General features: G+C 40.0%; 1 protein-coding gene and 1 non-coding gene across 5 annotated transcripts in view; one reads left to right on the top strand and one right to left on the bottom strand.

The window, feature by feature from the left end:
- DCAF5 (DDB1 and CUL4 associated factor 5) overlaps positions 1–26,220 on the top strand; it is a 104,022-nt gene that overhangs the window by 11,867 nt on the left and 65,935 nt on the right. For 3 of the 4 annotated variants that reach the window (XM_042989974.1, XM_042989976.1, XM_042989977.1), the window contains exons 2-5: positions 17,520–17,663; positions 20,771–20,807; positions 21,874–22,013; positions 23,783–23,912. In XM_042989974.1, coding sequence (XP_042845908.1) covers positions 17,520–17,663; positions 20,771–20,807; positions 21,874–22,013; positions 23,783–23,912 — 451 coding nt within the window. The remainder of the gene's footprint in view (positions 1–17,519; positions 17,664–20,770; positions 20,808–21,873; positions 22,014–23,782; positions 23,913–26,220) is intronic. The other variant, XM_042989975.1, reaches the window with a different exon arrangement.
- Positions 2,732–2,838, bottom strand: LOC122239789. The gene has a single exon (XR_006219174.1). It is a non-coding gene; the product is annotated as a U6 spliceosomal RNA (small nuclear RNA).

The following is a 26,220-nucleotide window of genomic DNA, read 5'->3' as shown; positions in this document are numbered from 1 at the left end:
CATTTAATAGCTTCCTTGTAAAACCTTACTGTTGTTGAGACCCAGGAATCTGTTCTTAGTGTTCTCCTAGCTATTTGAGGAGCTTTTTATTCTTTGACATTTCACTAATTCCATACTTTACTATTGAGAACTTCCTGTTGAATCATGCAAGTCAACAGAATAGGGCACTTAGAAGACAGGCTGCCCGCTTATTCACAGGTTTGCAAAATATCATATATTAATTATAGGAAATTCAGAAAATAAAGAGATACTTAAAGGAAGTATACCACCTACTGAGGATGACCATTTTTGACACATGGGACATATTTTAGTCTTTTTTGTATGAATACATACATATTTATTTTAATTTTTTTATTTTAATGTTTTTTATTTTTGAGAGAGAGACAGAGAGCAAGCAGGGGAGGGGCAGAGAAAGAGGGAGACACAGAATCAGAAGCGGAAGCAGGCTCCGGGCTCTGAGCTGCCAGCACAGAGCCCGATGCGGGGCTTGAACTCACAGAACACGAGATCATGACCTGAGCTGAAGTCGGCTACTTAACCCACTGAGCCACCCAGGCGCTCCTGCATACGTACACATTTAAAAAATAAAATTGGGGGGCGCCTGGGTGGCTTAGTGGGTTAAGCGGCCGACTTCGGCTCAGGTCATGATCTCGTGGTCCGTGAGTTCGAGCCCTGCGTCGGGCTCTGTGCTGACAGCTCAGAGCCTGGAGCCTGTTTCAGATTCTGTGTCTCCCTCTCTCTGACCCTCCCCCGTTCATGCTCTGTCTCTCCCTGTCTCAAAAATAAATAAAACATTAAAAAAAATTTTTTTTAAACAAAAAAATAAAATTGGAATTAGGTCATCTCTGTTGTTTTGTAACTTTTTTCTTAATATTAACATGTTTGTGTATGTCATTGAATATTCAAAAGCAGGGTTTTTCAATCTCAGCAGTATTGACATTTTGGGCTGGGTAATTCTTTGTGATGGGGGCTGTCCTGTGCATCGTAGCTGTTTAGCAGCGTCCATAGCCTCTAGCCAGTACATGCTCATAGCAGCTCCCCAGTTATGATGACCAAAAATTTCTCCAGGCATTGCCAAATGCCCCAGGTGGAGGATCACCCTGGTTGAGAACTACTGTCTAAATGAAAACTTCTTGGACCCTTTGATCTCAGGACCTGTTTACGTTCTTAAAAATCATCGAAGACCTCAAAGAACTTCAGTTTATGTAGGCCATTTTTACCAATTTTTATTACATTAGAATTTAAAGCTGGTGAAGTTTAAAAACTCATTTCTTTGAGAATGGAAATAATAAACCTTATATTAACAATAATATTTCAATGAAAGATAATTATTTTCCAAAATAAATAGAAAAGTAGCATTATTACCTCTTTCTGACTCTTAAAAATGTTTCCAACTCTTTAATGTGATAATAGACATTATGAGGGCATTCATAGTTAATCTGCTATGAAATGTTGGTTTAGCTGACATATATGAAGAAAATTCAGCCTTACACAGATATGTAATTAGAAAAGGGGAAAGTATTTTAATGCCTTATCAGATAACAATATATTCTTCTTTGAGACTGTATCAAAACTTGACAAGTGGAAGTTTTTTTTGTTTTTTTTTTTTAATGTTTATTCATTTTTTTTTTTCAACGTTTTTTTTTTTATTTTATTTTTGGGACAGAGAGAGACAGAGCATGAACGGGGGAGGGGCAGAGAGAGAGGGAGACACAGAATCGGAAACAGGCTCCAGGCTCCGAGCCATCAGCCCAGAGCCCGACGCGGGGCTCGAACTCACGGACCGCGAGATCGTGACCTGGCTGAAGTCGGACGCTCAACCGACTGCGCCACCCAGGCGCCCCTAATGTTTATTCATTTTTGAGAGAGAGAGAGAGAGAGAGAGTGAGTGAGAGTGCATGTATGCTAGGAGAGGGGTAGGGGGAGACAGAATCCCAAGCAGGCTCTGCACTGACAGCAGAGAGCCCAACATGGGGCTCGAACTCAAAAACCAGGAAATCATGACCTGAGCCCAAATTGGATACTTAACTGACTGAGCCACCCAGGCGCCCTGACATGTGGAAGTTTCTTAAAGATTAGTTGCAGTGTAGAATCTGAAATCATGTCAGAGAGCTTTTCATAGTCTGTACATTAAAATCCATTAGTCTGTCTTTAAGGCCTTCCTGTGGCTTTTCTTGAAAAATTGGAAGATTGGGCAACCTTGAGCCTCCATTTCTCTATGGCAGTAACTGGGTGGAGCTGAGTAGTGTCTTGTTCTTTAAAAAGGGTTGTAGGTCTCCAGTCTGCCTTTTATTCTGGCAGTTTCATTCATGTGCTTTGCTGCTTGGCCCCTGTTATATTTGAGAAGCTGAATTGTATCATGGTAAGGAGCTCCGTCTCTGGAGCCAGATTACCTGGATTCAGCTCCCAACTCCTACTCTTGATTGCTGTGTAACTTCAGGTTATGTAGCTTTTCTGCAGTGTTATCTGGATAACAAGGACAACAATACACCTACTTCATAAGATTGTTAAAAGGATTAGGAGAGCCCTACACATTGGTTTTTAACATCATGCATCAATCATTTGGGAAAATATTGGTTCACTGAGTTATGCAGATTTTCCAAATCTTGACGCATTTTATTATACATTTTAAGAAATCGTATTTGTTAATATTACCACCAACCTCATCAGAAAAGTCCTTTAAGTATTGAGAAGTAGTCAAGCTCACCGTGGTGAATACAAGTTTTGTTTTTTAAATATGGAATGGTTCACGAATTTGCCTGTCATCCTTGCACAGGGGCCATGCTAATCTTCTCTGTATTGTTCCAGTTTTAGTGTATGTGCTGCTGAAGCGAGCACTGATTACAAGTTTTCCAAAAATCTTGTTTTCACTTGAAAGCTTGAACTTTATCATTGGCTACAAATACTGCCAGTTGTTTTCCTTGAAATGACAAACTCGTCGTGTTCATTTTTGAGCAAATATGTGCCACATACCCAACTCTGAATAGCTAGAGTTTGTCAGTTGTTTCTTAAGTATATGGTGTTTGATGAAAAAAGCAGCCCGTTCAGCTCACAATGCAAACTGTCACATATGTGCTTTTCCACAAAATAATCATTGTTCTTTGGTGTGGAGTGGAAGTGTTTTATGTGTGCTTTCCATTTCATCATACATAGTATTAAGATGTATACTCTGGTTGAAATTTGGTAAAATTATTTTCACAGCTTTGGGCCACCTGGGTGGCTCAGTCGGTTAAGTGTCTGACTCTTGAGCTCGGCTCAGGTCATGATCTCACAGTTCGTGGGGTCAAGCCTCACATTAGGCTTTGCTCTGACAGTGCAGAACCTGCTTGGGATTCTGTCTCTTCTCTCTGCTTCTCCGCCGGCTCGTGCACTGTCTCTTTCAAAATAAATAAACTTAAAAAATTATTTTCAGAGCTTTATCAAGGACATTCCTAAATGAAATTGACATTGGTCTTTTTTACTGCAAGTCTGTGGCAGTTAAGGATACACTGATGACTAGTAGTTTGCTGTACTGCCTTGATTGTCACTAAGGCACCAGTAATTTTACAAAACACCATGCTTTTGCACATCACCATCAAGTACAATGTCAATACAGTGAAAAAGGCAAATAACATTTGACTGTTATTGTGAAAATAGTTTTGACTTTGTAGACTTCCTGGAATTCATGGAACACATTCATTCTATTTTTTTGCTTTTATTGCAATTCTTATAGTGCAACCTTTGAGATATTTTGTTTTTTTAAATTTTTTTTCCTAGAATAAAATCTTAGAAATGAGATTCTAGGTTAAAGGGTATGAACTTTTTTATACTTATAAAATACATTTAATATATATTTGCCCTCCAAGATGGTTAAACTAACTTATTCATACTTGTACCAGTTTATTATGAGACTGCATCATGGCTGTTGCTGGGCATCATTTAATTTTTGCCAATTAAGTCAGTATGTGAAAAATACTATCATTTTAAAAACTTATTACTACTTCAGTTCACATATAACTGGCCTTGATTATTAGTGAGGCTGAATATTTTTATCTTAAGTTTGGGCCATTTTGTAGTCTTTCTGTAGGCTGATTACAGCACAACTGATTAGGTTGCAACTTTCTTTGCTAATATAGTCACATTCTCCTAATACCTTTTGAGATTAATCTCTAGTTACCCTGTTTGCATTTGGGTTTGTTTCAAATCTCAGCCTCAGATTTAGTGCCCCTCTCATGGAGGCAGATAGTAAAGGTATCTGATAATTATTTTCTGAATTTCAGAAGTTTGAACCCTTTTTGACTTTTGTCATAATTTAAGGGGTATCACCTGTGCTATTACTTAACTTTTTTTTAGTTGACTCTTAATACTTGAAACTATATTACTATAATGTCTATCAAATCATAGGATTTATGTGCTATTTTTTCCTAGTAAACATTAATATACATACTTGTTAAAATCATTTTCTACTGTCTGAAGTTATTCAGTGGCCTCTGCTTGCCACACTTTAGGAAGAGCAGGAACTTTGGAATCAGACATCCTCAATTTGAATCCCACTATACCTCTAACTGGTGGTGTGTTCAGTGATAGGTGAGTTTGCCTCTTTGTGCCTCAGTTTCTTTCCTGGCAAATTGGAGATGTTGGAGAATATGATCTCTTAGGTGTCATCCAACTCAATTCTGTGATTCTGGTGTAAAATATTTGTAGATTCCTCTCTCTCTTTCAGCTCAGGCATTAGAGGCATTGTCTAGGGATTAGTGTGCTAATTTAGGATTTTAAAACCTTAGCTCTATTAAACTCTACTGCTGCTGGTCACTTAATTTTACAGAAACCATTTAATGGGATCCTAGCTGTCTAGTTAGGGTGTTACTGCTACTGTAATTCCTGCTCCCTGTTCAATGTGAAGTGCTTCATTCAAAGCTTCCATCATTGAGGCAAGTCAGTGCCTCACTTTTCGCATCTTTAAAATGGGGATAATGTTTCTGCCCTACTTACCTAATTGGAGATGTAGAAAAATGAGGTAATATGCAGATCAGTGGGCTCAGCTTTCAGGACAAGAGTACTAGGTAAGGGCAGGGTATCAGCAGAAGTTATTACTAACAGATGTTATCCCCCGCTGTGGCTACTTCTATAGTGAAGAGCGACACTCCTTATCTCTCCATACTCACCTGCACCTGCCATTTGATTTTTTTATCCCTGATTTTGGAAGTGCCACTGGACCCCAGTTTTGTGACCTTGGGCAAATCACCCAATCTTAACTTATCCCTGGGCTAAATGAAGCCTGCACTGAGGCCTGCATTCAGCCTACAAAATCAGGTTGCTTGCTTTTGTTGAAAAATTGGAAGATCAGGCAACCTTGAGCTTACTTACATTTCTGTATGGCAATAGCTGGCTGGAGCTGAGTAGTGTCTTGTTTTTTATTTTATTAAAAAAATGTTTTTAATGTTTATTTTTATTTTTTATTTATTTATTTTTTAATGTTTTATTTATTTTTGAGACAGGGAGAGACAGAGCATGAACAGGGGAGGGTCAGAGAGAGGGAGACACAGAATCTGAAACAGGCTCCAGGCTCTGAGCTGTCAGCACAGAGCCCGATGCGGGGCTCGAACTCACCAACCGCGAGATCATGACCTGAGCCAAAGCCAGCCACTTAACTGACTGAGCCACCCAGGCGCCCCAATGTTTATTTATTTTTAACAGGGAGAGACAGACAGACAGATTCAGAGACAGAGCATGAGTGGGGGAAGGGGGAGAGAGAGGGAGACACAGAATCTGAAGCAGGCTCCAGGCTCCGAGCTGTCAGCACAGAGCTGGACGCAGGGCTCGAACTCACAGACTGCGAGATCATGACCTGAGCCAAAGTCGGACGCTCAACCAACTGAGCCACCCAGGTGCCCCGTGTCTTGTTTCTTTTAAAAGGATTGTATATTCTCCAGTCTGCCCTTTATTCTGGCAGGTTTTATTCATGTGCTTTGCTGCCTGGCCCCTGTTGTATTTGAGAGGCTGAATTGTATCATGATTAGGGGCTCCATCTCTGGAGCCAGATTACCCGGATTCAGCTCCCAGCTCCTACTTTTGATTGCTGTATATCTTCAGGTTATTTAGCTTTTCTGTAGTTTTATCTGAATAATAAGGACAACAATACCTATTTTATAGGGCTGTTAAGAGCATTAGAAGAGATACTACAAACATGTAAAACTCTTAGGGTAGTCCCTGGCCTGGAGCAAATTTAGCTGAAGTTAGCTATTGTTGGAGTTTAAGTAGTATATAATGGGCTAACATTTCTGTAGCTCATACTGTGTATCAGGCAATCATCCAAGCCTTCCACATAACTCTATCTCATTAATCCTACCATAATACTATAAAACAGGTGGAGTTGTTTTCTCAGTTTTGCAGACGAGAGGATACAGTTGAGAGAGGTTAAGTACCCTGCCTGGAGGCACACAGCTAGTATGTGGTAGCAACATTGGGAGTTGAACCTATGCACTTGTATTCTAAGGCTGTGGTCTTGAATGTTGTGCTGCCTCATGCTACATCTACCTTTAAAATAGGTCTAATTATACAAGTGGCAAGCGCGGGTAAATGGTGATTATTGCTTTTAATGTTTTTGTAAGTGATTTGAGGAGGGTATGCATATCAGTATCCCGAATTTGTATATGACATTCATATATAAATGCCCTTCAGGTAAGTGAAATGCCAAACCAATAAGGATAAACTGCAGGCAACTCTTTTTGTCTGGGTGGAGTGAGTGAGCAGAAGAGTGATAACTGACTTTCCTCAAAGTAGGTAAATATAAACTAGTACATGAAGGAAAATAACAGACTGCTTGATGTGCTTCAAGATATTCAGTAAGGACCTGAGAGTCACCTTAGTGTCTTATTTGAAGGTCAAAAAGGCCAGCAAACATTTCAAACTCATTAGCATAGCTCTTACTTAAAAACAAAATAAAACAAAATAACAGGTGTTGGTGAGGATGTAGAAAAGTTGGAAGTCTTGCACATTGCTAGTGGGAATGTAAAATGGTACAGCCACTGTGGAAAACAGTATGGTAGCTTCTCAGAAAAGTAAACATGGAATTGACATATGATCCAGGAATTTCATTTATGGGTGTAGACCCCAAAGAATTGAAAGCAGGAAATTGAACAGATACTTGTACACTCATGTTCATAATAGCATTATTCACTAGAGCCAAAGGGTGGGAGCAAGCTATCACCCATATGTGGTGTATACATAAAATAGAACATTATTCAGCCTGAAAAAGGAAATTCTGACACATGCCACAGCATGGTGAACCTTGAAGACATTATGATGAAATAAGCCAGTCATAAACGGACAACTTTTGTATGAGTCCATTTATATGAGGTACCTAGAATAGTTGAATTCATAGAGACAGAAGTCATGTCTCTAGAGTTAGAATCATGGTTGCCAGCAGGGAGGAGGAAGGCAGGAATGGAGAATTATTATTTACTGGGTACAGAGTTTCAGTTTGGGAAGATGAAAAATTTCTGGAGATGGGTGGTGGTGATGGTTGCCCAATAATGTAAAAATGTGAATGTATTTAATGGCACAAAACTCTACACTTAAAAATGGCTTAAAAAAAATAAAAGCCAGCAAAATGCTAGGCACCTCTAGGCAAAAAAAAAAAAATGGGAGACAAAATGGAAAATGCTTTTCTCCTGTGTAATGAATGCTGTAGGGCAGATTCACTTGAAATTCTAAGTAGTGGTCTGGCCTCTGCACTTTGGTAGGAGGGCTACAACTTGGTTTTAGGCTCCAGGCCTAGCCATGTCTCTCTGATTCTCATCTGGAAAAAAGGGTTGTGTAATCTTTACCTCACAAGCAAAGATGTGTGTGAATGAACGTCTATACAAATGCTAATTATTTTCAACTTTGGAAAAATAGCAAAGCAGACTTTATTTCCCACTCACTGATGTGGCTGGGCTGTGTGGCACACAGGCTCTGCCTCTGTGTCTTCACGCTGCCTCTTAGAGCTCAGGAGAGGGATGGTCCATACAAAAAGAGGTTTGGCGTCACAAAGCAGCGGTTACATTATGCGCACTGAAATGGAGTAAATAGGCTGAAAAGAAAGCCAGGCGGAATAATTTTCCTCTAGTCCTTGCAAGTTAAAAAGGAAAAAAAACCCAAAAACAAAAACAAAAAAACAACTGCAGCAACATAAAAGGGTATTAAGTAAAATTGCTATTTCCAAGAAGTAACCTCTGTTAGCCATTTTGCATCTGTCCTTCCATGTACAAATTTGTGTATGTTTTTCTTTCATTAAAATGTATCGGGGTGCCTGGTTCAGTCAGTAGAGCATCCGACTCTTGATTTCGGGGTTGTGAGTTTGAGCCCCATGTTGGGTGTAGAGATTACTTAAAAATAAAATCTTAAAAAAAATGTATCATGCTATTCATACCCTTATGCTACCTAGAACAAGAGTTGGAAAGATAAGGACAAATTCATGAATGATATGTGTAAGAAACTAGAACATTTTGAGGGGTATATATACCTAACATATGGCACACTGGCTAAGTGGTTTTATATGTATTTTCTCAATACACACAACAGCCCTGTGAGATAGTTGGTATTTTTTTCATTTTACAATCATAAAACTGAGGTTAGAGAAGTAGAATAACTTGCTCAAGGACACGTGGATGGTGTGCTCAGACACTTTTATTCCAGAGCTTGTACTTCACGTACCCTTCTGTAGCACCACCTTTGCTGCCTATCAGAGATGAGACCCTGGATCTAATCCCATTCTGTTTGTTTTTTTAAAGAAAATAGTGTTTTGAATAGTTAATACAGTCACACTTTAAAAAAATTTTTTTTCATGTTTATTTATTTTTGAGAGAGAGAGAGAGAGAGAGAGACAGAGCGTGAGTGGTGGAGGGGGCGAGACAGGGAGACACAGAATCTGAAGGACGTTCCAGGCTCTGAGCTGACAGCACAGAGTCCAACACAAGGCTCGAACCCACAAACCGTGAGATCGTGACCTGGGGAGAAGCCAGATGCTTAACCAACTGAGCCGCCCAGGTGCCCCTTACACTTTTTTAATCCATGATTATTCCATGTCAGTACAGACAGAACTGCCTCATGTTTTTTGTCTTTTTTTTTTTTTTTGGCATCATAATACATGGTACATACATGAACAATAAGCTGGTTTTTGCATTTTTATTGTGGTAAAATATACATAACACAAAATTTACCATTTTAACCATTTTTTTAATTTAAAAAAATTTTTTTAACGTTTATTTATTTTTGAGACGGAGAGAGACAGAGCATGAACAGGGGAGAGGCAGAGAGAGAGGGAGACACAGAATCTGAAACAGGCTCCAGGCTCTGCACTGTCAGCACAGAGCCCGACGCGGGGCTCGAACTCACGGACTGTGAGATCATGACCGGAGCCGAAGTCGGATGCTTAACCGACTGAGCCACCCAGGTGCCCCTCATTTTGACCATTTTTAACTGTAATGTACAGTTCACTTGCATAAAGTACTTCACACTGTTATACAATCATCATTACTATCCATCTCCAGAACTTTTTCATTTTGCAAAATTGAAACTGTTCTTATTATATAACAACTCCGCATTGTCCCGCTACCCCCCACCCCAACCTCAGCCGCTGGCCCCTACCATCTACTTTATGTCACATTAAAACAATAATTTTAACCAGACTTCTATTGATGGATTTTTAAATGGTTTAGTCTCTTGCTCTTCAACAATGTGCTGCAGGAGTAATTGATCCTGAGTTTCAGAATGCTCTCTCAGTTCCTTCCTATGCTTGGCTGACTTTCTGAGGAAGCCCAAAGCAAATCCTTTTTCCTTGTGGGCCTTAGCTTTTCTGAGCTATAAAATAAGAAGAATGTTAAATAATTACTTTTGTTACAGTATGGTGTGAGGGCTTATATAGTTTCTGCTTATAGCTCAGGATCCGTTGAGAAAGAGTACTTTTTAAGTATAGTTTTTCTGTAACTACAAAACTGCTGCCACAATGTGATTATAGTACATTTAGGGATGAGTTAGTGAGTTTAATGCAGAATTAAATCAACCCAATAAGACCAGCATCAGAGTAGCTATGTTCTTTTGGGGTTCTCAGATGGATTGAAGCTAGGCAAGCGTATGTGAGGAAACCAGGCCTAGAAGCCCTGTCCTCTGCTTGTCCCTTGCCTGGTACTAGTGCCAAGCAGAAAGTCCTTGCCTTCCTAAGAGGTCCCTGTGCTCCTTCCACAGAAGCCCTAGAGAGACTGGGGCCAACCTCACAGAAGCACTTGACTGCCAGGCTCACAGAGCCAGCTTAAAGGATCGGACTCTTCACTTCGATTCTTTGCAGGTCCAACAGTCTCTGTGCATGGAACCATGTAATTAATCTCTGCTTCCCCCCCCCCCCCCAGTGTTTGTTTATTTTTGACAGAGTGCAAGTGGGGGAAGGGGCAGAGAGACCGGGTAGAGGATCCAAAGCAGGCTGTGAGCCCACGTAGGGCTTAAACTCACAAACTGCGAGACTGTAACCTGAAGTCGGATGCTCAACCGACTGAGCCATCCAGGTGCCTCATCTCTGCTCTTTTGAATTGATTAGATGATTCACAGAGAGAGAACTATAGAGTTTTTTCAGGTTCTGAACTGATTTATCCTTATTTTAACAGCCATCCTTTGCTTTGTGGGGGGTGGGCGGGGGCAGAGAATTGGCCACAGCTGTTGCTGTTATTCTTTCTCTACTGGCTTCAAAGCAGCCCAGCAATTTCAGGTGATGCCTCAGTTTGCACCACTGTGGTTTTGCCAACACATGGTTGAAAAGTATTGTGTTGGCACAGAGCTCTTAATACCTTGCCTAAGGAAATATGTGTGTGCGTGTGCGTGTATGTGTGTGTTGGCCGGGAAGAGGTGCACCTTACATCTTCTGACATTAACCTTGAGGGCAAAGTAGAAGCAGGCCTTGCCGTAGCCATAATTTCTGCCTCAGTGATTCCAATCTCTTATGGACTTGGGCTGTCATCATCATGGCGAGTAGTAAGGACACATCGTTTTAAATGGTCCCAAGGCATTCTACAAATAACCATGCATTTTAAATTACTAAATTTGGCAAAAGTAAATCATTCTTTAAATGTCTAGAACGAACACTGAAGATAATGCTGTTTGAATGATGGGGGATGACCCTTAGCTGAGAATGGTTATGTCTTTGAGTGCATAGATGTAGATATTATTTTCTTGTTTATTAAACTTTTTTTTTAGAGCTACTCTAACTCAGGAGAGGCTGTGCTGCCTTGCATAGGGTCTGAGTAAATAAATAGAAGTGCTACCAGTTTTTCCTTTGCCATGAGTATCCCAGCCCATCCTAGAGAGTTTTGTTTTCTTTTTCTATCATGAAAATTTTAAAAATCCAAAATGTTTTGGGGCACCTGGGTGGCTCAGGCAGTTAAGTGTCTGACTCTTGATTTCGGCTCAGGGCATGATCTCACGGTACGAGTTCAAGTCCCACATCAGGCTCTGCTCTGGCAGTGTGAAGCCTCCTTGGGATTCTCTTTTTCTCTGCCTTTGTACTGTGCATGCTCTCCCTCTCTCTCAAAAATAAACATTAAAACCAAAACAAAATAAAAACTTAAAAAATCCAAAATGTTTTATTTTATGGAAATGTTCAAGCACTCACAAAAGTATAGTATACCCATCCATAATAAGTACCAACATTGGGTGCCTGGGTGCCTCAGTTGGTAAGCGTCTGACTTTGGCTCAGGTCAGGATGTCCTGTTTCATGAGTTTGAGTCCCACATCGGGTGAGCTCAAGCCCCACTTCCAATGAGCACAAGCCCTGCTTCAGGTGAGTCCCTCTTCTCTCCCTCTTTCTCTCTCTTTCTGCACCTCACTCACTTGTGCTCTCTCTCTCTCTCTCTCTCTCAAAAAAGAAAAAAGAAAAAAATTACCAACATTTTATTAATCACCTATCCTGCGGTGCTTGGCTGGCTCGGTGAGTAGAGCATGCGACTCTTGATCTCAGGGTTGTAAGTTTGAGTCTCATGTTGGGTGTAGAGATTACTTAAAAATAAAATCTTAAAAATCACCTATCTCCCCCACTTTTTTTTTTTTAATGTATATTTATTTTGAGAGGGAGAGAGAGAATCCCAAGCAGACTCTGTACTGTCAGTGTAGAGCCCAACCTGGGGTTTGATCCTGAACTGTGAGATCATGACCTGAGCCGCAAACTCAACCTACTGAGCCACCAGGCGTCCTCCCCCACCTTTTTTCTGTAATATTTTAAAGGAAATTCCAGACATACTATTTCACCTACCTTAGTATGTATGCATCCCTAACTGATAGCCACTTTTTTGTTTTTTAACAGCACCACAGTATCATTGTTATACTTAAATTTTTTTTTTTAACATTTATTTTTGAGAGACAGACACAGCACGTGAGCAGGGGAGGGGCAGAGAGAGGAGACACAGAATCTGAAGCAGACTCCAGGCTCTGAGCAAGCTGTTGGCACAGAGCCCGACTCAGGGCTCGAACCCACAAACTGTGAGATCATGACCTGAGCCAAAGTCTGATGCTCAACTGACTGAGCCACCCAGGTTCCCCGATATGCTTTAGAGATGTAACAATATTGGGGCACCCAGCTGGCTCAGCTGATAGTGTGACTCTTGATCTCAGGATTATGAGTTCAAGCCCCACGTTGGGCATGGACCCCACTTAAAATTAAAAAAGAGATGTAACAATATTTCCTTGATACCATAAAGCATAAAGAAAAGTATAGAAATGAACAGAGTAATGTATAGAATTGTTAAATAGCTATATTGTACACCTGAAACTAATATAATACTGTATGTTAATTATACTGGAACTTAAAAGAATTTTTTAAATAGATACCAATTGGATTTGACAAAATGTTGACAATTTGTTAAATTTGCTTGTAGTCTGTTTTTATTTTTTTTAAAGAAACAAAACTTTACAGGTACAATTGAAGTCCTCTTTAGTATATGTGTGTTTATCAACAAACTATATGGTATTATTTTGTATAGTTAAAAATATGTACTTAATGTTATCTTTTACATATCCTTCTGAAACTTGCTTTATTACTTGCCATTAGGTTTTCAAGATTTATGTTGGTACACATATATCTAGTTCATTTTAACTGCTGTATGTTGTTCTGCTTGGTTTAGATTTAATTTGTATTTGTATTCCAATGGAATTTATTAGTTTATATATTGATGGATATTTGTATTATTTAGAATTTCGTTGTTTGCTATTGTAAACAGTGATGCAGTGTACATCCTTGTACATTTCCTTGTGTCACTTTGTAAGAACTTATTTAAATTATAATTTGCATTTTCCTGATGACTATAGAGGTTGAGATCCTCTGTAATATCTTTTGGCTATTTTGGTTGTCCTCTTCTGTGAGTTATCATATTTGCCTCTTTTCCTAATGGTTTTAAAAATTGATTTGTAGGAATTCTTTGTATAAGCCACTGTCCATTTTGTGTATTGCTAGAATCTTTCAATTCAGGGAGTCTTTTCCTGGTCCCTGTTTCTGGTCTCTCAGTTTACTATAGTTTGGTTGGCCTCTGTTTTTATTCCTATGCTCCCCTGTTTTATTCTAACTTGTACATTTTTCAGTTATGTTACCAAGGTAGAGAATCCCTTCAGTTGTCCATTAGGTGAACTGCTTTGTCATTTATGGTTAATTTTTTGTTCTATAAGGCAGGCAACCTAGAGTAGTGATTAAGAATGGAGGCTATAGAGTCTTAACTGCTTGCTTTTGAATCTCAGCTCAACCACTTTACTTACTGTGCGACCTTGGTAAGTTACTTAACCCTCTTGTATTTGACTTTATAATCTATAAAACCCACGAGGGCAGAGCTGTTATGATCCCAGTTTTTGTTTTTTTTTTTTTTTTTTTGGTGAAACTCAGGCTTAGGGAGATTAGATTAGAAACGTGAGTAAGTAGAAGAAACATGTGGGCTTCTTTATCTTTTGAGTTTCCACTTTTGATAGAGACATGGGCACAGAGAAATATTTCTGTAACACAGGATACACAGGAGCAAGAGCTATGATAGGTACCTGACCTGTGACTTCAGTGTTGGGAAAAAACAGAGTAGGAACTATGGAGAAGTAAAGTGCCCACTGCCTGTATGAATCTATTATTAGGGTAAAAAACTCCTTTGTGTCACTATTCATTAAAACAAAACAACAAAAACCCAAACCTTTATTTTTTTTGACTTTAACTTATAAGAGATTTGAATTTTTTAAAAAGATTTTAAATCATCTCTACACCCAAAGTGGGGCTTGAATTCACAATCCTAAGATCAAGAGTCCCATGCTCCAGTGACTGAGCCATCCATCCATCCTAAGATATAGAATTTAGATAACCATCCCAGGCCAGAGAATTCATAGTTGAAATAGGCAAATCATAAACACAGAACACAAGGCCACACTTAAGGGATCAGTTTGGTAGACAATGAAACACTTTGGAGGATGACACAGAACTTGATTTGGACCAACAATGAAAGAAAGAAGGAACCCAAGCAGCAGAGGCAACTTCTTTCTAGGGGAGGGAGAATAAATTTGACTTGGCTACTGTATCTTCTATTGATTTTTAAAATTACATTATAAAAGGAAACATGTTTCTGGCAAAAGGTCAAGTACTACAGGAAGGTGTAAAGTAAGAATTAAAATATAAGATATAAAATTTCTCGAGTCAACAAAACTAAAAGACAGTCTGTGTGGGAGAAGATATTTGCAAATGACATATTTAACAAGAGGTTAGTATCCTAAATCTATAAAGAACTTATCACACTCAACACCCAACAACTAAATAATCCAGTTAAGAAATGGGCAGAAAACATGAACAGATATTTTTCCAAAGAAGACATCTAGATGGCTAACAGACACATGAAAAGATGCTTAACATCACTTTCAGCAGGGAAATACAAATCAAAACCATGATTAGATACCACCTCACACAGGTCAGAATGGGCAAAATTAACAACACAGGAAGCAACAGGTGTTGGCGATGGTGTGGAGAAAAAGGAACTCTCATGCACTGTTGGTAGAAATGCAAACTTGTGCAGCCACTCTGGAAAACAGTATAGAAGGTCCTCAAAAAGTTAGAACTATCCTACGTTCCAGCAAGTGCACTACTAGGTATTTACCCAAAGGATACAGAAATACTGATTGAAATGGTCACGTGCACCCCAATGTTTAGAGCAGAATTATCAACAATAGCCATATTATGGAAACAGCCCAAATTCATTGACTGATGAATGGATAAAGATGTGTATATATTTATGTACAGTGGGATATTTACTCAGCCGTCAAAAAGAATGAAATATTACATTTGCAACAAGATGTATGGAGCTAGAGTGTATTATGCTAAGCGAAATAAGTCAGTCAGAGAAAGACAAATACCATATGATTTCACTCATGTGGAATTTAAGAAACGAAACAGATGAACATAGGGGAAGGGGGGAAAAAGAGAGGGTAGAAAACTATCAGAGACTCTTAACTATAGAGAACAAACTGAGGGTTGGTTGATGGAGGGAGAAGGGTGAGGGATGGGCTAAATGGGTGATCCATATTAAGGAGTGCCCTTATTGTGATGAGCACTGAGTGTTGTATGTAAGTGATTAATCACAAAATTCTACACTTGAAACCAATTTTACCACACATGTTAACTAAAATTTAAATAAAAAGCTTGAAATAAAAAATAAAATATAAAAGTTTCCCAATAATATAAACCCAAAAGAATTAAAAACAGAGACTTGAACAGATATTTGCACATCCATGTTCTTAGCTACATTATTCACAATAGCCAACAGGTGAAAACAACCCAAATGTCCATCAGTGGATGAATGGATAAACACAATATGGTGTGTGTGTATGTGTATAACAGAATATTAGCCTTAAAAAAGAATGGAATTCTGGTACATGCTATAGTATGGATGAACTTTGAAGATATTATGCAAAGTGAGTAAGATAGACACAGAAAGACAACTGTTGTATGGTTCCACTTGTATGAGTTAGCTAGAACAGTTAAATTCACAGAGGCAGAAAGTAGAATGGTAGTTACTGAGGGCGGGGAAAGTTATTGTTTATTAGGTACAGAGTTTCAGTTTGGGATGATGTAAAGATTCTGGGGATGGATAGTGGTGATGGTTGCACAACAGTGCAAATACAAAGAATGTGCAAGTATACGGTGTAAGTATATAGAATTGTATACTTAAAATGGTTAGAATGGTAGATTTCATGTTTTATGAATTTTACCACAGTAAAAACGTCTCCCAACTCTAGTCTGGAGATGGTGTCCAGTATAAACAGTTTCTTTTATAGATATATAGATAGGCAAATACAAACATAGATATGCAAGTATGAGCATATTAGTTCTGCTCTTTGGGGGCACTCATTTAGGTGCTTGGAGACTCCACAGTAAATAAATTGACAAGGATCCTGCAGTCCTGGGGTTTTTAAAATTTTTGTTTTACACAGAATGCATTTTGGTACACATACTGTTTTACACCTTATCTTCCCCCTGCACAAAGACCTTTGGACATCTTTCCAAGTTCTAGATTTACTGATTTCATGGCTGCATGGTATGCCCTTGTATGGGTGTGCTATAATTTGTGGCTGTTGTATTGAATGGAGAAGGGGAAGAAGAGGAATAGAGATTGCTGTGGTTTGCTGCTCATGTTTGCCCCTGTTGTAACTTAATTTTTATTAGGAGACTAATATAGGCTTGTTATAAAAAGTGAGGGGGTGCCAAATAAATAAAAGTAAGAACCCTCCAATCTGTTCTTTTTATTTTAATCCTGTTTCCTGGAAATAATAACCACTCTTAACCATTGTTAACACGTAACAGTTATTCATCCTTCCAGACATTTTTAATGCATCTGCAAAAATAAAAAATACATAGAACATACATAATTATCATCCTCTAGGAGCTGGCTCATGCAGTACAATACTGCTCATTTAATTCAGACTGTTGTAAGTTTTGCAAAGGAAAAGAGCTGGACCTGGGCTTCATGAGAGCTAGGCTCTGTCTAGATCCTGCTGTGACAGTCAATTCCTTAGTTATCATTTGTATGCTGTCCCATATTCAATGAAATCACATCAAGGAGAGTGCTTTGAAAACTAGTATGCTAGAAATATTACCATGGAGTTCCTTGGTTGCAAGCATTAGAAACCAGCTCACCTTCTGTTAGGTAAGAAAAGGTTGCCGGGAACATAAGTAGAAGGATTTTAGGTAGCAAGCAAAGATATATTTAAACAACTGAGTCTCTGGAAAGTCAGGAATAGAGTGGCTTTGAGGGTTTCAATATCAGTGTTTATCCCTTTCCATATGTCTGTTCAAGATTTAATTCCTGGGGAAAAATGAGTGGCTTAGAGACCATGTATCTCCCGATGGTTAAGGCGGTAGAGTCCTGGGTTTATGTGCCCCATCAGTATCTCACAGAGTCGGGGAGTTGCAGTTTTGGAAGGGATAGAGTTCAAGGCTGGCAAAACTGAGTGTCAGCCTTGAAGTGTCAGCCATTTTAACCCTAGATTCTTATTCCCCTCTCAAGGAGGAGATGACCGTCGGGTTCTGCTATGGCACATGGAACAAGCTATCCACTCGAGAGTCAAGCCCATACAGCTGAAAGGAGAGCACCATTCCAACATTTTTTGCCTGGCTTTCAACAGTGGGAACACCAAAGTATTCTCTGGAGGTGAGAAGAAGGGAGACTTCCACCCTAGGAAATTCACTGTGGCTGAGATTTTAGATGGAAGAGTCCAAAAAGTAGCCTTGGTTTTCTTCCTTTATTTCACTGAGCTATAGAAATGGTTTCCCATAGCTTGTCTTCTCTGCATTACAGCAGTTTAGACATGTATGTGAGAGTAATTCCTCCTTCCTTCCCTCCTTTCTTCTGTTCTTTTGATCCTTTACTCTCATTCTTTCTGTTTTTTTTGATAGAAAATTTTTTACATTGCAATGTGGCATACAGAAACATGCACACAATTAAAATAGTACTTAACCTTATTATGTGTGGTACATTCTGATTTTTTAAAAATTCTATTTCATTTTTAAAGATATTTTTTAAATGTTTATTTTGAAGAGAGAGAGAGAGAGAGAGAGAGAGAGAGAGAGAGAGAGAGGATCCCAAGCAGGCTCCTCACTGTAAGCCTGGAGCCTGACAGGGGCTCGAACCCACAGCTGTGAGATCATAATCTGAACAGAAATCTAGAGCCAAAAGCTTACCTGACTGGGACACCCAGGCACCCCTCGTTTTTAAAGATCTTAAAGGTTGTAACTCAAACTGATGTTGTGATCCATGGGTGGCTCCTGTTTGAAAAACATTGTGTTAGGGTACAATTGGAATGGCCTGTGCTCAAGCCAGCCTCTTGGTGATGGCTTTCATCAGCCACACTCCTTTCTGAGCACCGCATTTCTAACCCTGACCTCCCTTTTGCACTGCAGATTTTCACATGGAATATCTACCTATGTGTTCTAAAAGCAATTTAAGTACAGCAAATCTAAAACCAAGATTATTAGTCTTCTTCTCCTGCACAAATACTTCCTCTTGTTCCCTGGATTCCCTTTCTCAGTTATTATCAGTGTTCACCTAATGATTCAAGCTATTAGGTTTAAACTTTAAGAAACTGCTTATATTGAAGCACTTTCTTAAAAGGTTTTTTATTTTTATTTATTCGTGGGGAGGAGGGGCAGACAGAGGGGGAGAGAATTTCAAGCAGGCTCCATACTGTCAGCGCAGAGCCAGATGCAGGGCTCAAACTCACAAACCATTGAGATTACGGCTTGAGCTGAAATCAAGAGTCAGGTATTTCACCAGCTGAGCCACCCAAGTGCCCCTGATATCAAGCACTTTTAACTTACAAAAAAATGACAGTTTCACCTGGTTCAGTCTAATAGAAATCTTGAAGTCATCCTCAAACCTTCCTTTCTTTCATTCACGTATCTTGTGACTCACCAACTAGACTTAGAAGCTTCTCATATTCATCCTTTTAGTTTCTGCTCTCTTTCCTTACCCACTGCACTGGTTCAGGCCCTCATCTTTGACCCGGACTATTGCAGTGGCCTTTGTGATTTCTGCAACGTCTCTAGCCCTCCTGATTTGTCACTTATACAAGTTTTCTTTTAAAAATAAAGTTTAACCATGTGAACCTCTGACCCTACAGTGTCCACAGGATAAAGTCTAAACTTCAGTCTACCTCTCTAGCCTCACTTCCCTCCCCCGCATCATGTACTCTAGCCCACTACACCACTTGCCACCTTTGGTGCCCTTGTATTGTTTGCTCTTGCTGTTCTGTCACGGGTCATGATTAATTGTCCGGTCCCCCCAATTCCCCTGAGTCTTCCATTGGTAAGAGTTTTGAGTTATTAGAGTTTCTGTTCAAATGTCTCCTTCCCTAGAAAAACATTGACCAGTCTTCTGCCATGTACTGTCAACCTGCTCCTGAAGGAAATAATTGCTCCTTTGTCTGTGTCCCCATTGTAGAGCATATCACTATAACAAGATAACCCATTTTGTCACTGTTTGTGTAGCTGGACTGGGAGTTCCTCAAGGGTCAGGCAGAATCTGCTCTTCCCGTATCCCTAGCCCCTCAGCTGTTCCTGTTGCCTAAAAGGCATTCGTATGGTTTTGATTTACTCGGTGTGCACCCACGACAGAGTTTGTAGCCAGGGCTTTAAGATGACCTGGGCCACATCTACCACTACTTTTACTTTCTGTTTAAGTGCCTGTTGGCTGTGCTTTCAGCGTGGAGTGGGAATTTTTTTACTTTTGTCTTTTCATAAGGTTTTTATGTTTGGCTTTATATATAAACTACAGGACTACACATAATCGTGAATGTAGTATTTGTAGATTCCTTAATGGAATAAAAGAAAAATGCAAGAGAAAAAAGATGTGGATAAAAACTTTCCTACCATTTATAACCCTACAATCATCACATTTTAATGGCTATAAAAATGATAAGGATATGAATAGTAGCAAACACTTATTGGGAGATTACTAAGTGCTCAGCCCTACTCTGAATGGTTTTACAAATCTACTCTTATCATTGCAATAATCCTATGAAGTATGTACAGTTATTATCCCTATCTTATAGGTGAAAACTGAGGCATAGAATATCTGTATTCCAAGTCTCACAGTTGAGTGTTTTGCTTAATTAAAAAAAAAAAAGCTAGATTGGATGAATGAATTAATTTACCCATGATCATTTATTCATTTTCTTAATGGCCATAGTTTTGTTGTTGTTGCGATGGCTGTTTTATATATATGTATATATATATATATATATATATATATATATATATATATAAAATATATATAAAAATATATTTTTTCAATTGAATAATTCATTTTGGAAACTCATTATGTTATACCTAGTTGCTACAAGGCTTTCAAAAATTCTTTATAAGAATATCCTAGCCGTGGGGCACCTGGGTGGCTCAGTTGGTTAAGCGTCTGACTCTTGATTTTGGCTCAGGTCATGATTTCTTGGTCATGAGATTGAGCCCTGTGTCCAGCGTGGAGTCTACTTAAGATTCTCTCGCTCTCTCTCTCTCCCCCTCTCTCCCCCCACCCCTCTTGCTTGCATGCATGCTCTCTCTCTTCTCTCTCTCAAAGAAAAAAAAGAATATCCTATCCTTCTGAAATTAGTCTTACAAAGCTTTTTTTTTCGTAATTAATATTCCTGCTTTGTATTAACATTGACTTTGTTCATATGTTTTCTGAAAACTTTAAAATTTTATGTTGTAATATGGACAGGGAGCACTTTGCAGGAATTTTCAAATGTCTGCTTTTCTCCCTTACAGGAAATGATGAACAAGTTATCCTCCATGATGTTGAAAGGTAAATAGATTGTTGGTATGTGAAGGTGACTGGCTCTGTTTCTCATATGAAGAGAGGCAAATTCTCTTTACACCAATGTTGTTTTGAAAAACAATTTGGATTTTAAAAAAAGAAAAGGGTTTATAAATTTGGAATGAACTTATACTTTTTAGGTGAAAATTTAAAGGGAGAGATTGGAAGAGAAGGAAACAACAACATAATAATGACTAATCTTTATGTGCTGGGTACTATTCTAGGTGCTTTGTATGTATTAATCAGTTTAACCCTCAAAATAATTTTGTGAAGCAATACTATTATGGTCTCACTGCAGATGAGGAAACTGAGGTGTAGGGATGTTAGATAACATAAGGTCAGGTGGTGGTGCTAGGATCTGAACTTAGACAGCTTGGCCTCAGAGCCATGCTCATGCTTACCATACCAGACTGCCAGATCAACCCTCTTCTACCCCTGCTGACATCAGACCTGGCTGCTTTAAAGTTTTCCCTTGTTTTTGGAAATCAGCCACCACCTCCAAATCTGTACAGAAGCAGATGCATTCTGCAATAAGTGAAAACACTAAATTCATCTCTTGAGTTACTTTCAAATATGCGTATTTAGTGCAAAAAGCAAACTTACCATGAAATCTATAGAAAGTTTTTCTAATAGAACTTTTATTTAAAAAAACTTTTTTTGGTATTCATTTATTTTTGAGAGAGAGACCGAGCATGAGTGGGGGAGGGAGTCAGAGAAAGAGGGAGACACAGAATCGGAAGCAGGCTCTAGGCTCTGAGCTGTCAGCACATAGCCCGACGCGGGGCTCGAACTCACGAACTGTGAGATCATGACTTGAGTTGAAGTTGGACTCTTAACTGACTGAGCCATCCAGGGGCCCCAGAAGAGTTTTTGTTTTTTACCTGAAATTCAGTACCTACTTTCTAAGGAAATACAATCTCCTTTGGGTTTCACTAGATTGACTTTCTACTGGAAATGAGAGAGAACCCTACCTGAGGAACTCTGGGGCTGGGACTCTGCACTCTGCGTGTGCATGTGTGTGCCTGTGTGCCTCTCTCTGCTCTCTGTCTCTCAGCAGCGAGACCTTGGATGTGTTTGCTCACGAAGATGCAGTATATGGCTTGTCGGTGAGCCCCGTGAATGACAACATTTTTGCCAGCTCCTCAGATGATGGCCGGGTTCTTATCTGGGACATCCGGGAGTCCCCCCATGGAGGTAGGGTCAAAGGGCTGTTGGACTGTGTTGAAGAATTTGATGTCGAGTTCATTCAGATCCAGTTGACGACCTGAGTAACCTGAGTGGGAGAGATGGGAAGGGAGAGGAAACTCTTGGGCTGGGGCATAGATGTGTGTCTCTGGAGGTCCCATCCTACACCTTAGCAGTCAGAAGTGAGGCACCTTTCTCAGTCCTCCTTGAGCCACTTGTGAGTCTCCACAAACCCTTGGACAGTAAGCACCACAGCACCTTGGAACTTAATGGCCCCAGGGGATGGAGATGCAATTCTTCATTGTAGAGAGTAGCTACCAAAGGCCAGCTCTGTGTGTGGTGCTGACATGCACAGAGTCTTGGTTATTTACAGAGAACAGGTGTGTTATACACTTGCATCCTAATTTCAGATGTGTGTATAGAAACTGAAAGTGATGGCAAATACTCTCTGTGTAAGGGGGATTGTCCAGGTGAGCTCCTCCTCCAAATGTGCTCTTTGAGCTTCTGAAGTATAAGAATGAAGAATTGTTTTGTTGAATTTCTCTGATGTTTTTCAGGAAATGCATCATTTCTGCTCATTTCCTGAATAGAAAGTTCACTCTGTAACTCTGCCTGTCTTCAAAGACTCTTTCCTCCAGCTGTACCCTCAGTCACCCCTGTGCCCACATTTAGTGCAGTTTTGTCAAGATCATAACCTGTGTACACAGAATTGCTTTCCTGCCTGTCTTGTCTGACAGGATCTGGATCTTTTTCTTATTCTATATTCAGAGCATTTTAACATGCTGGGCTGTGCCCCATTATTGAGATTCGGGCTATAAGAGAAGCTTGTTCTTAGGGTCAGGAAGATAAGGTAGCTCCAAGGAGCAACTGTGGCTGGGTCCCCATGTCCTAGGTGGGTGAAATTCTCCTTTCTCTGCACTGCCCGCTGGCTGAGATGACTGAGCGCCCCAGTCCAGAGGCTTGTGCAGTGTCCCATGTGATATCCGACACTGCGGAGTGCGGTCTGTTGCTTCTAAACAACTTCCACAGGAATATATCCTTCTGGGTAGCAGGGCGATTCATTCCTTCCTCACCTGGAGCCAGCTAGTCTGTGCAGAGGGCTGCAGGGTTTCTAAGTGAAGTTGATTAGAAGCTGGCTGGACGCAAGAGTTCAAGTATTAGGTGCTTTTTAAAAATATTACAATCCTGGGAATGAAATCATAAAATTCTAGACTGAGGCTATTTTCCTCTCAATTTAGAGAGCAATTTAGAGAGAAGGGAAGACTGCTATTATGTTTCATCATCTTCATTTTTCTCATTGTTTTGCTTTGTCTTCATTGAATTTTTGCGTAGTTGAAAACTTTTAATTTCTAAAACTAATAAATTTGGACTAAGGTACAATAATCCTACCAGTAATTGGTTGTAAATTTTTTCAGCTCATGTGGAATTCAATTTTACTTACTGTTAAATAGCTTACCTTCCCAGTTCCTGTAACCATTTCTGTTTTGTCACAGGACCTGAAGAGGTATAATGCTCAGTGTTTCTGAGTATTATAGCTTTAAGTTTGTATGTGCTAGAGTTGCTGTTTTCAGACTTTGCACGCAGAAAGTATGTGCTAGTCCTTGTTGGAGCCTTGTGAGTAGGGGTGACTGCTGGGGTGATGGACTACTTTGGGGCTCTGGCTACTAGGACAGTTACTATAGGGTGTGATTCTCCTCAATCACATTCCTGCTTTGCCTGCCTCTGGCCCAGAGGTGCTGAATGAGCTATGGGGCTGATTGTCATTTCTCTATTCACAGAGCCCTTCTGCCTCGCAAACTATCCATCAGCCTTTCACAGTGTCATGTTTAACCCTGTGGAGCCCAGGTTGTTGGCCACAGCCAATTCAAAGGAAGGAGTGGGACTCTGGGATATTCGAAAACCTCAGAGGTGAGCCCCATTTATTCATATGGTGTTAAAACTTCCCCCACCTCAGCTCTCAGGTAATGTGATCAACCAGCAAGGGTTGTGAGAACCTGTTTGGCTGTTGATCTCAGTTGGACATCTCTTAACATATACTGGTGCCTGTGAAGCCAGGGGAGCCCTGTCCCCAAGAGACAGGCAGTGTGAGAAATCCACACTCCTTGCTAAGGGAGTCGTAAATTGTAATTTGACTCTAGACAAGTCAATTAAAGGCAAATAGATGAACTAGTGAGAACCTCCCTTCAGTACTGCCTTATATCTTTAGGCCCAGTGTTCCCCAGATGCCTGGGAGCTCTTGTGGGGGGTGGGGGGCGGAACGGAGGAGATGGAGGGGAAGAATGTGTCAAACTCATGGCCACCGAACCATGGACTCTTAATTCCAGGCTGCAGGGTTTTCCAAATGAGCTTCAGGAGAACAGTGAATCCCCCAAATTGTGTGGAAATTGTATTATGTACCCACCTAAGTGCATTTTTCTGTGACGGGAGTTTGCTTTTTTTCAGTTTCTCAACCAGACTAGTGGTTAAAACAATAAAGGTTAAGAGCTGCTGTAGTGTTGGGAACCTAATGTGTTTCGCCTTCTCTTTGCTTTATTAAAAGAGTACACTTAGGACGATCTTCAACTGATGGTACAAATCATTAATAGAAGCATTTCAGGCATCATTAAGGGAAATGTGTGGATGGGTTCAAATAGGAGGCTCTTTAATGTTCTTTAAATCCCATGTGTGAGGGACAACCTTTTATGGCACCTATACTTAAAGCTAGCCTTGCTCCTCTGGATATTCTGCATGGAGGTAACTTCCTACTTTGTAAAGCAATATTGCAGAAGAATATCATGGAAAGTAAGAGAGGTTATGATTTATTTCATAGGCCTCAAATGAAGGGAGCAATTAAGTACAGAGGATTATCTCCCTTGGTGATTTTTAGTTCTAGCTCATTCTCTCCATGGGGCAGTCAGAGGGAGCTAGAACTATTGCAGCAGATCTGTATAGCTCAGAGGGGTGCTCCTGGTGTTGAGCAGGGCTCCCTGAGTTTCCTTAGAGTAGCAGACATTTCTCCTGCCCTCTCTGGTGCATACACACCCAGCCCTTGCTTTCTCACCCTACTGAAATGCATATAGTGGCAGGACCCCTAGTGTGCCTTTGCACTGTGTGCGCTGTGTGCTCTCTGCCTTTGTTTCCCTGTGTTCAGCTGTAACAATCTCTGCTACTTAAGACTCTTTAGAATAATTGTTCTGGGGAAAAAAAGAATAATTATTCTGCCTTAACCATATTAATAAGGGGCAGAATTTGGGCTAACTATGTCAGCCTTCTCCCAACCTACTACCCTCCATACTTACCATTGTAATGAATAGCTAGTAACTGGAATGAGGCCCTCAGCTATTCATCCCCAGTGGAAAGCTTGAATAGTGCATGCTGTCCTGCAGTATCTTGAAAGAAGAGGAAGGGTTAAGTGTTTTAATCCTCCTCCTGATTTTCTCCCAGCAGTTTCCTACTGTGTGTTGTAGTTGGGTTCTCTTCTCCTTTCTGTCTTCTCACTAAACATGGCTTCTTTAAAAAAAAAAAAACAACCAAATGTCTGGGGCACCTGGGTGGCTCAGTTGGTTAAGTGACCAACTCTCGATTTTGGCTCAAGTCACGGTCTTATAGTTCATAAGTTTGAGCACTGCATTGGGCTCCACACTGACAGCGCGAGCCTGCTTGGGATTCTCTCTCCTCCTCCCCCCCACCCCCAAATAAATAAACTTTAAAATAGATAAAATCTAAGTGAAATTATTGTTTTATTTTAAAGTAACACTTATTAGATTTAAGGTTTATATCAAGAGAAGTGTAATGAAACAAAAAAAGAAAAAAAAATCCTATCTCCAGATTATCTCTGTTACTTATAATTTCTACATGTTTGTACATCAGTACAGTTCTCCTTCTTGGTCTCTAGTCCTCTCCAAAGGTAACTGTAGCAGTTCCTTATATCTTTCCAGAACGTAATTTCTTTTTTAAGTGTATTTATTTAGAGAGAAAGTGAGAGTGTGTGTGCACGTGCATGCTTGAGTGGGGGAGGGGCAAAGAGAGTGAGAGAGACAATCCCAAGCAGGCTCTGAGCTGTCAGGGCAGAGCCCAATGCCAGGCTCGATCCCACGAACTGTGAGATCATGACCTGAGCCTAAACCAAGAATTGGACGCTTAACCAACTGAGCCACCCAGGCACCCCTGTTTTTTATATTTTTAATAAAAATTGTTACATTGTCCTGCCACCACCAAAGCTGCACTGATTTACAAA

The sequence above is a fragment of the Panthera tigris genome, chromosome B3, assembly GCF_018350195.1.
Source record: "Panthera tigris isolate Pti1 chromosome B3, P.tigris_Pti1_mat1.1, whole genome shotgun sequence".
In the NCBI taxonomy this organism is placed as follows: domain Eukaryota; kingdom Metazoa; phylum Chordata; class Mammalia; order Carnivora; family Felidae; genus Panthera; species Panthera tigris.
This window is presented reverse-complemented; position numbering and strand designations above follow the sequence as displayed.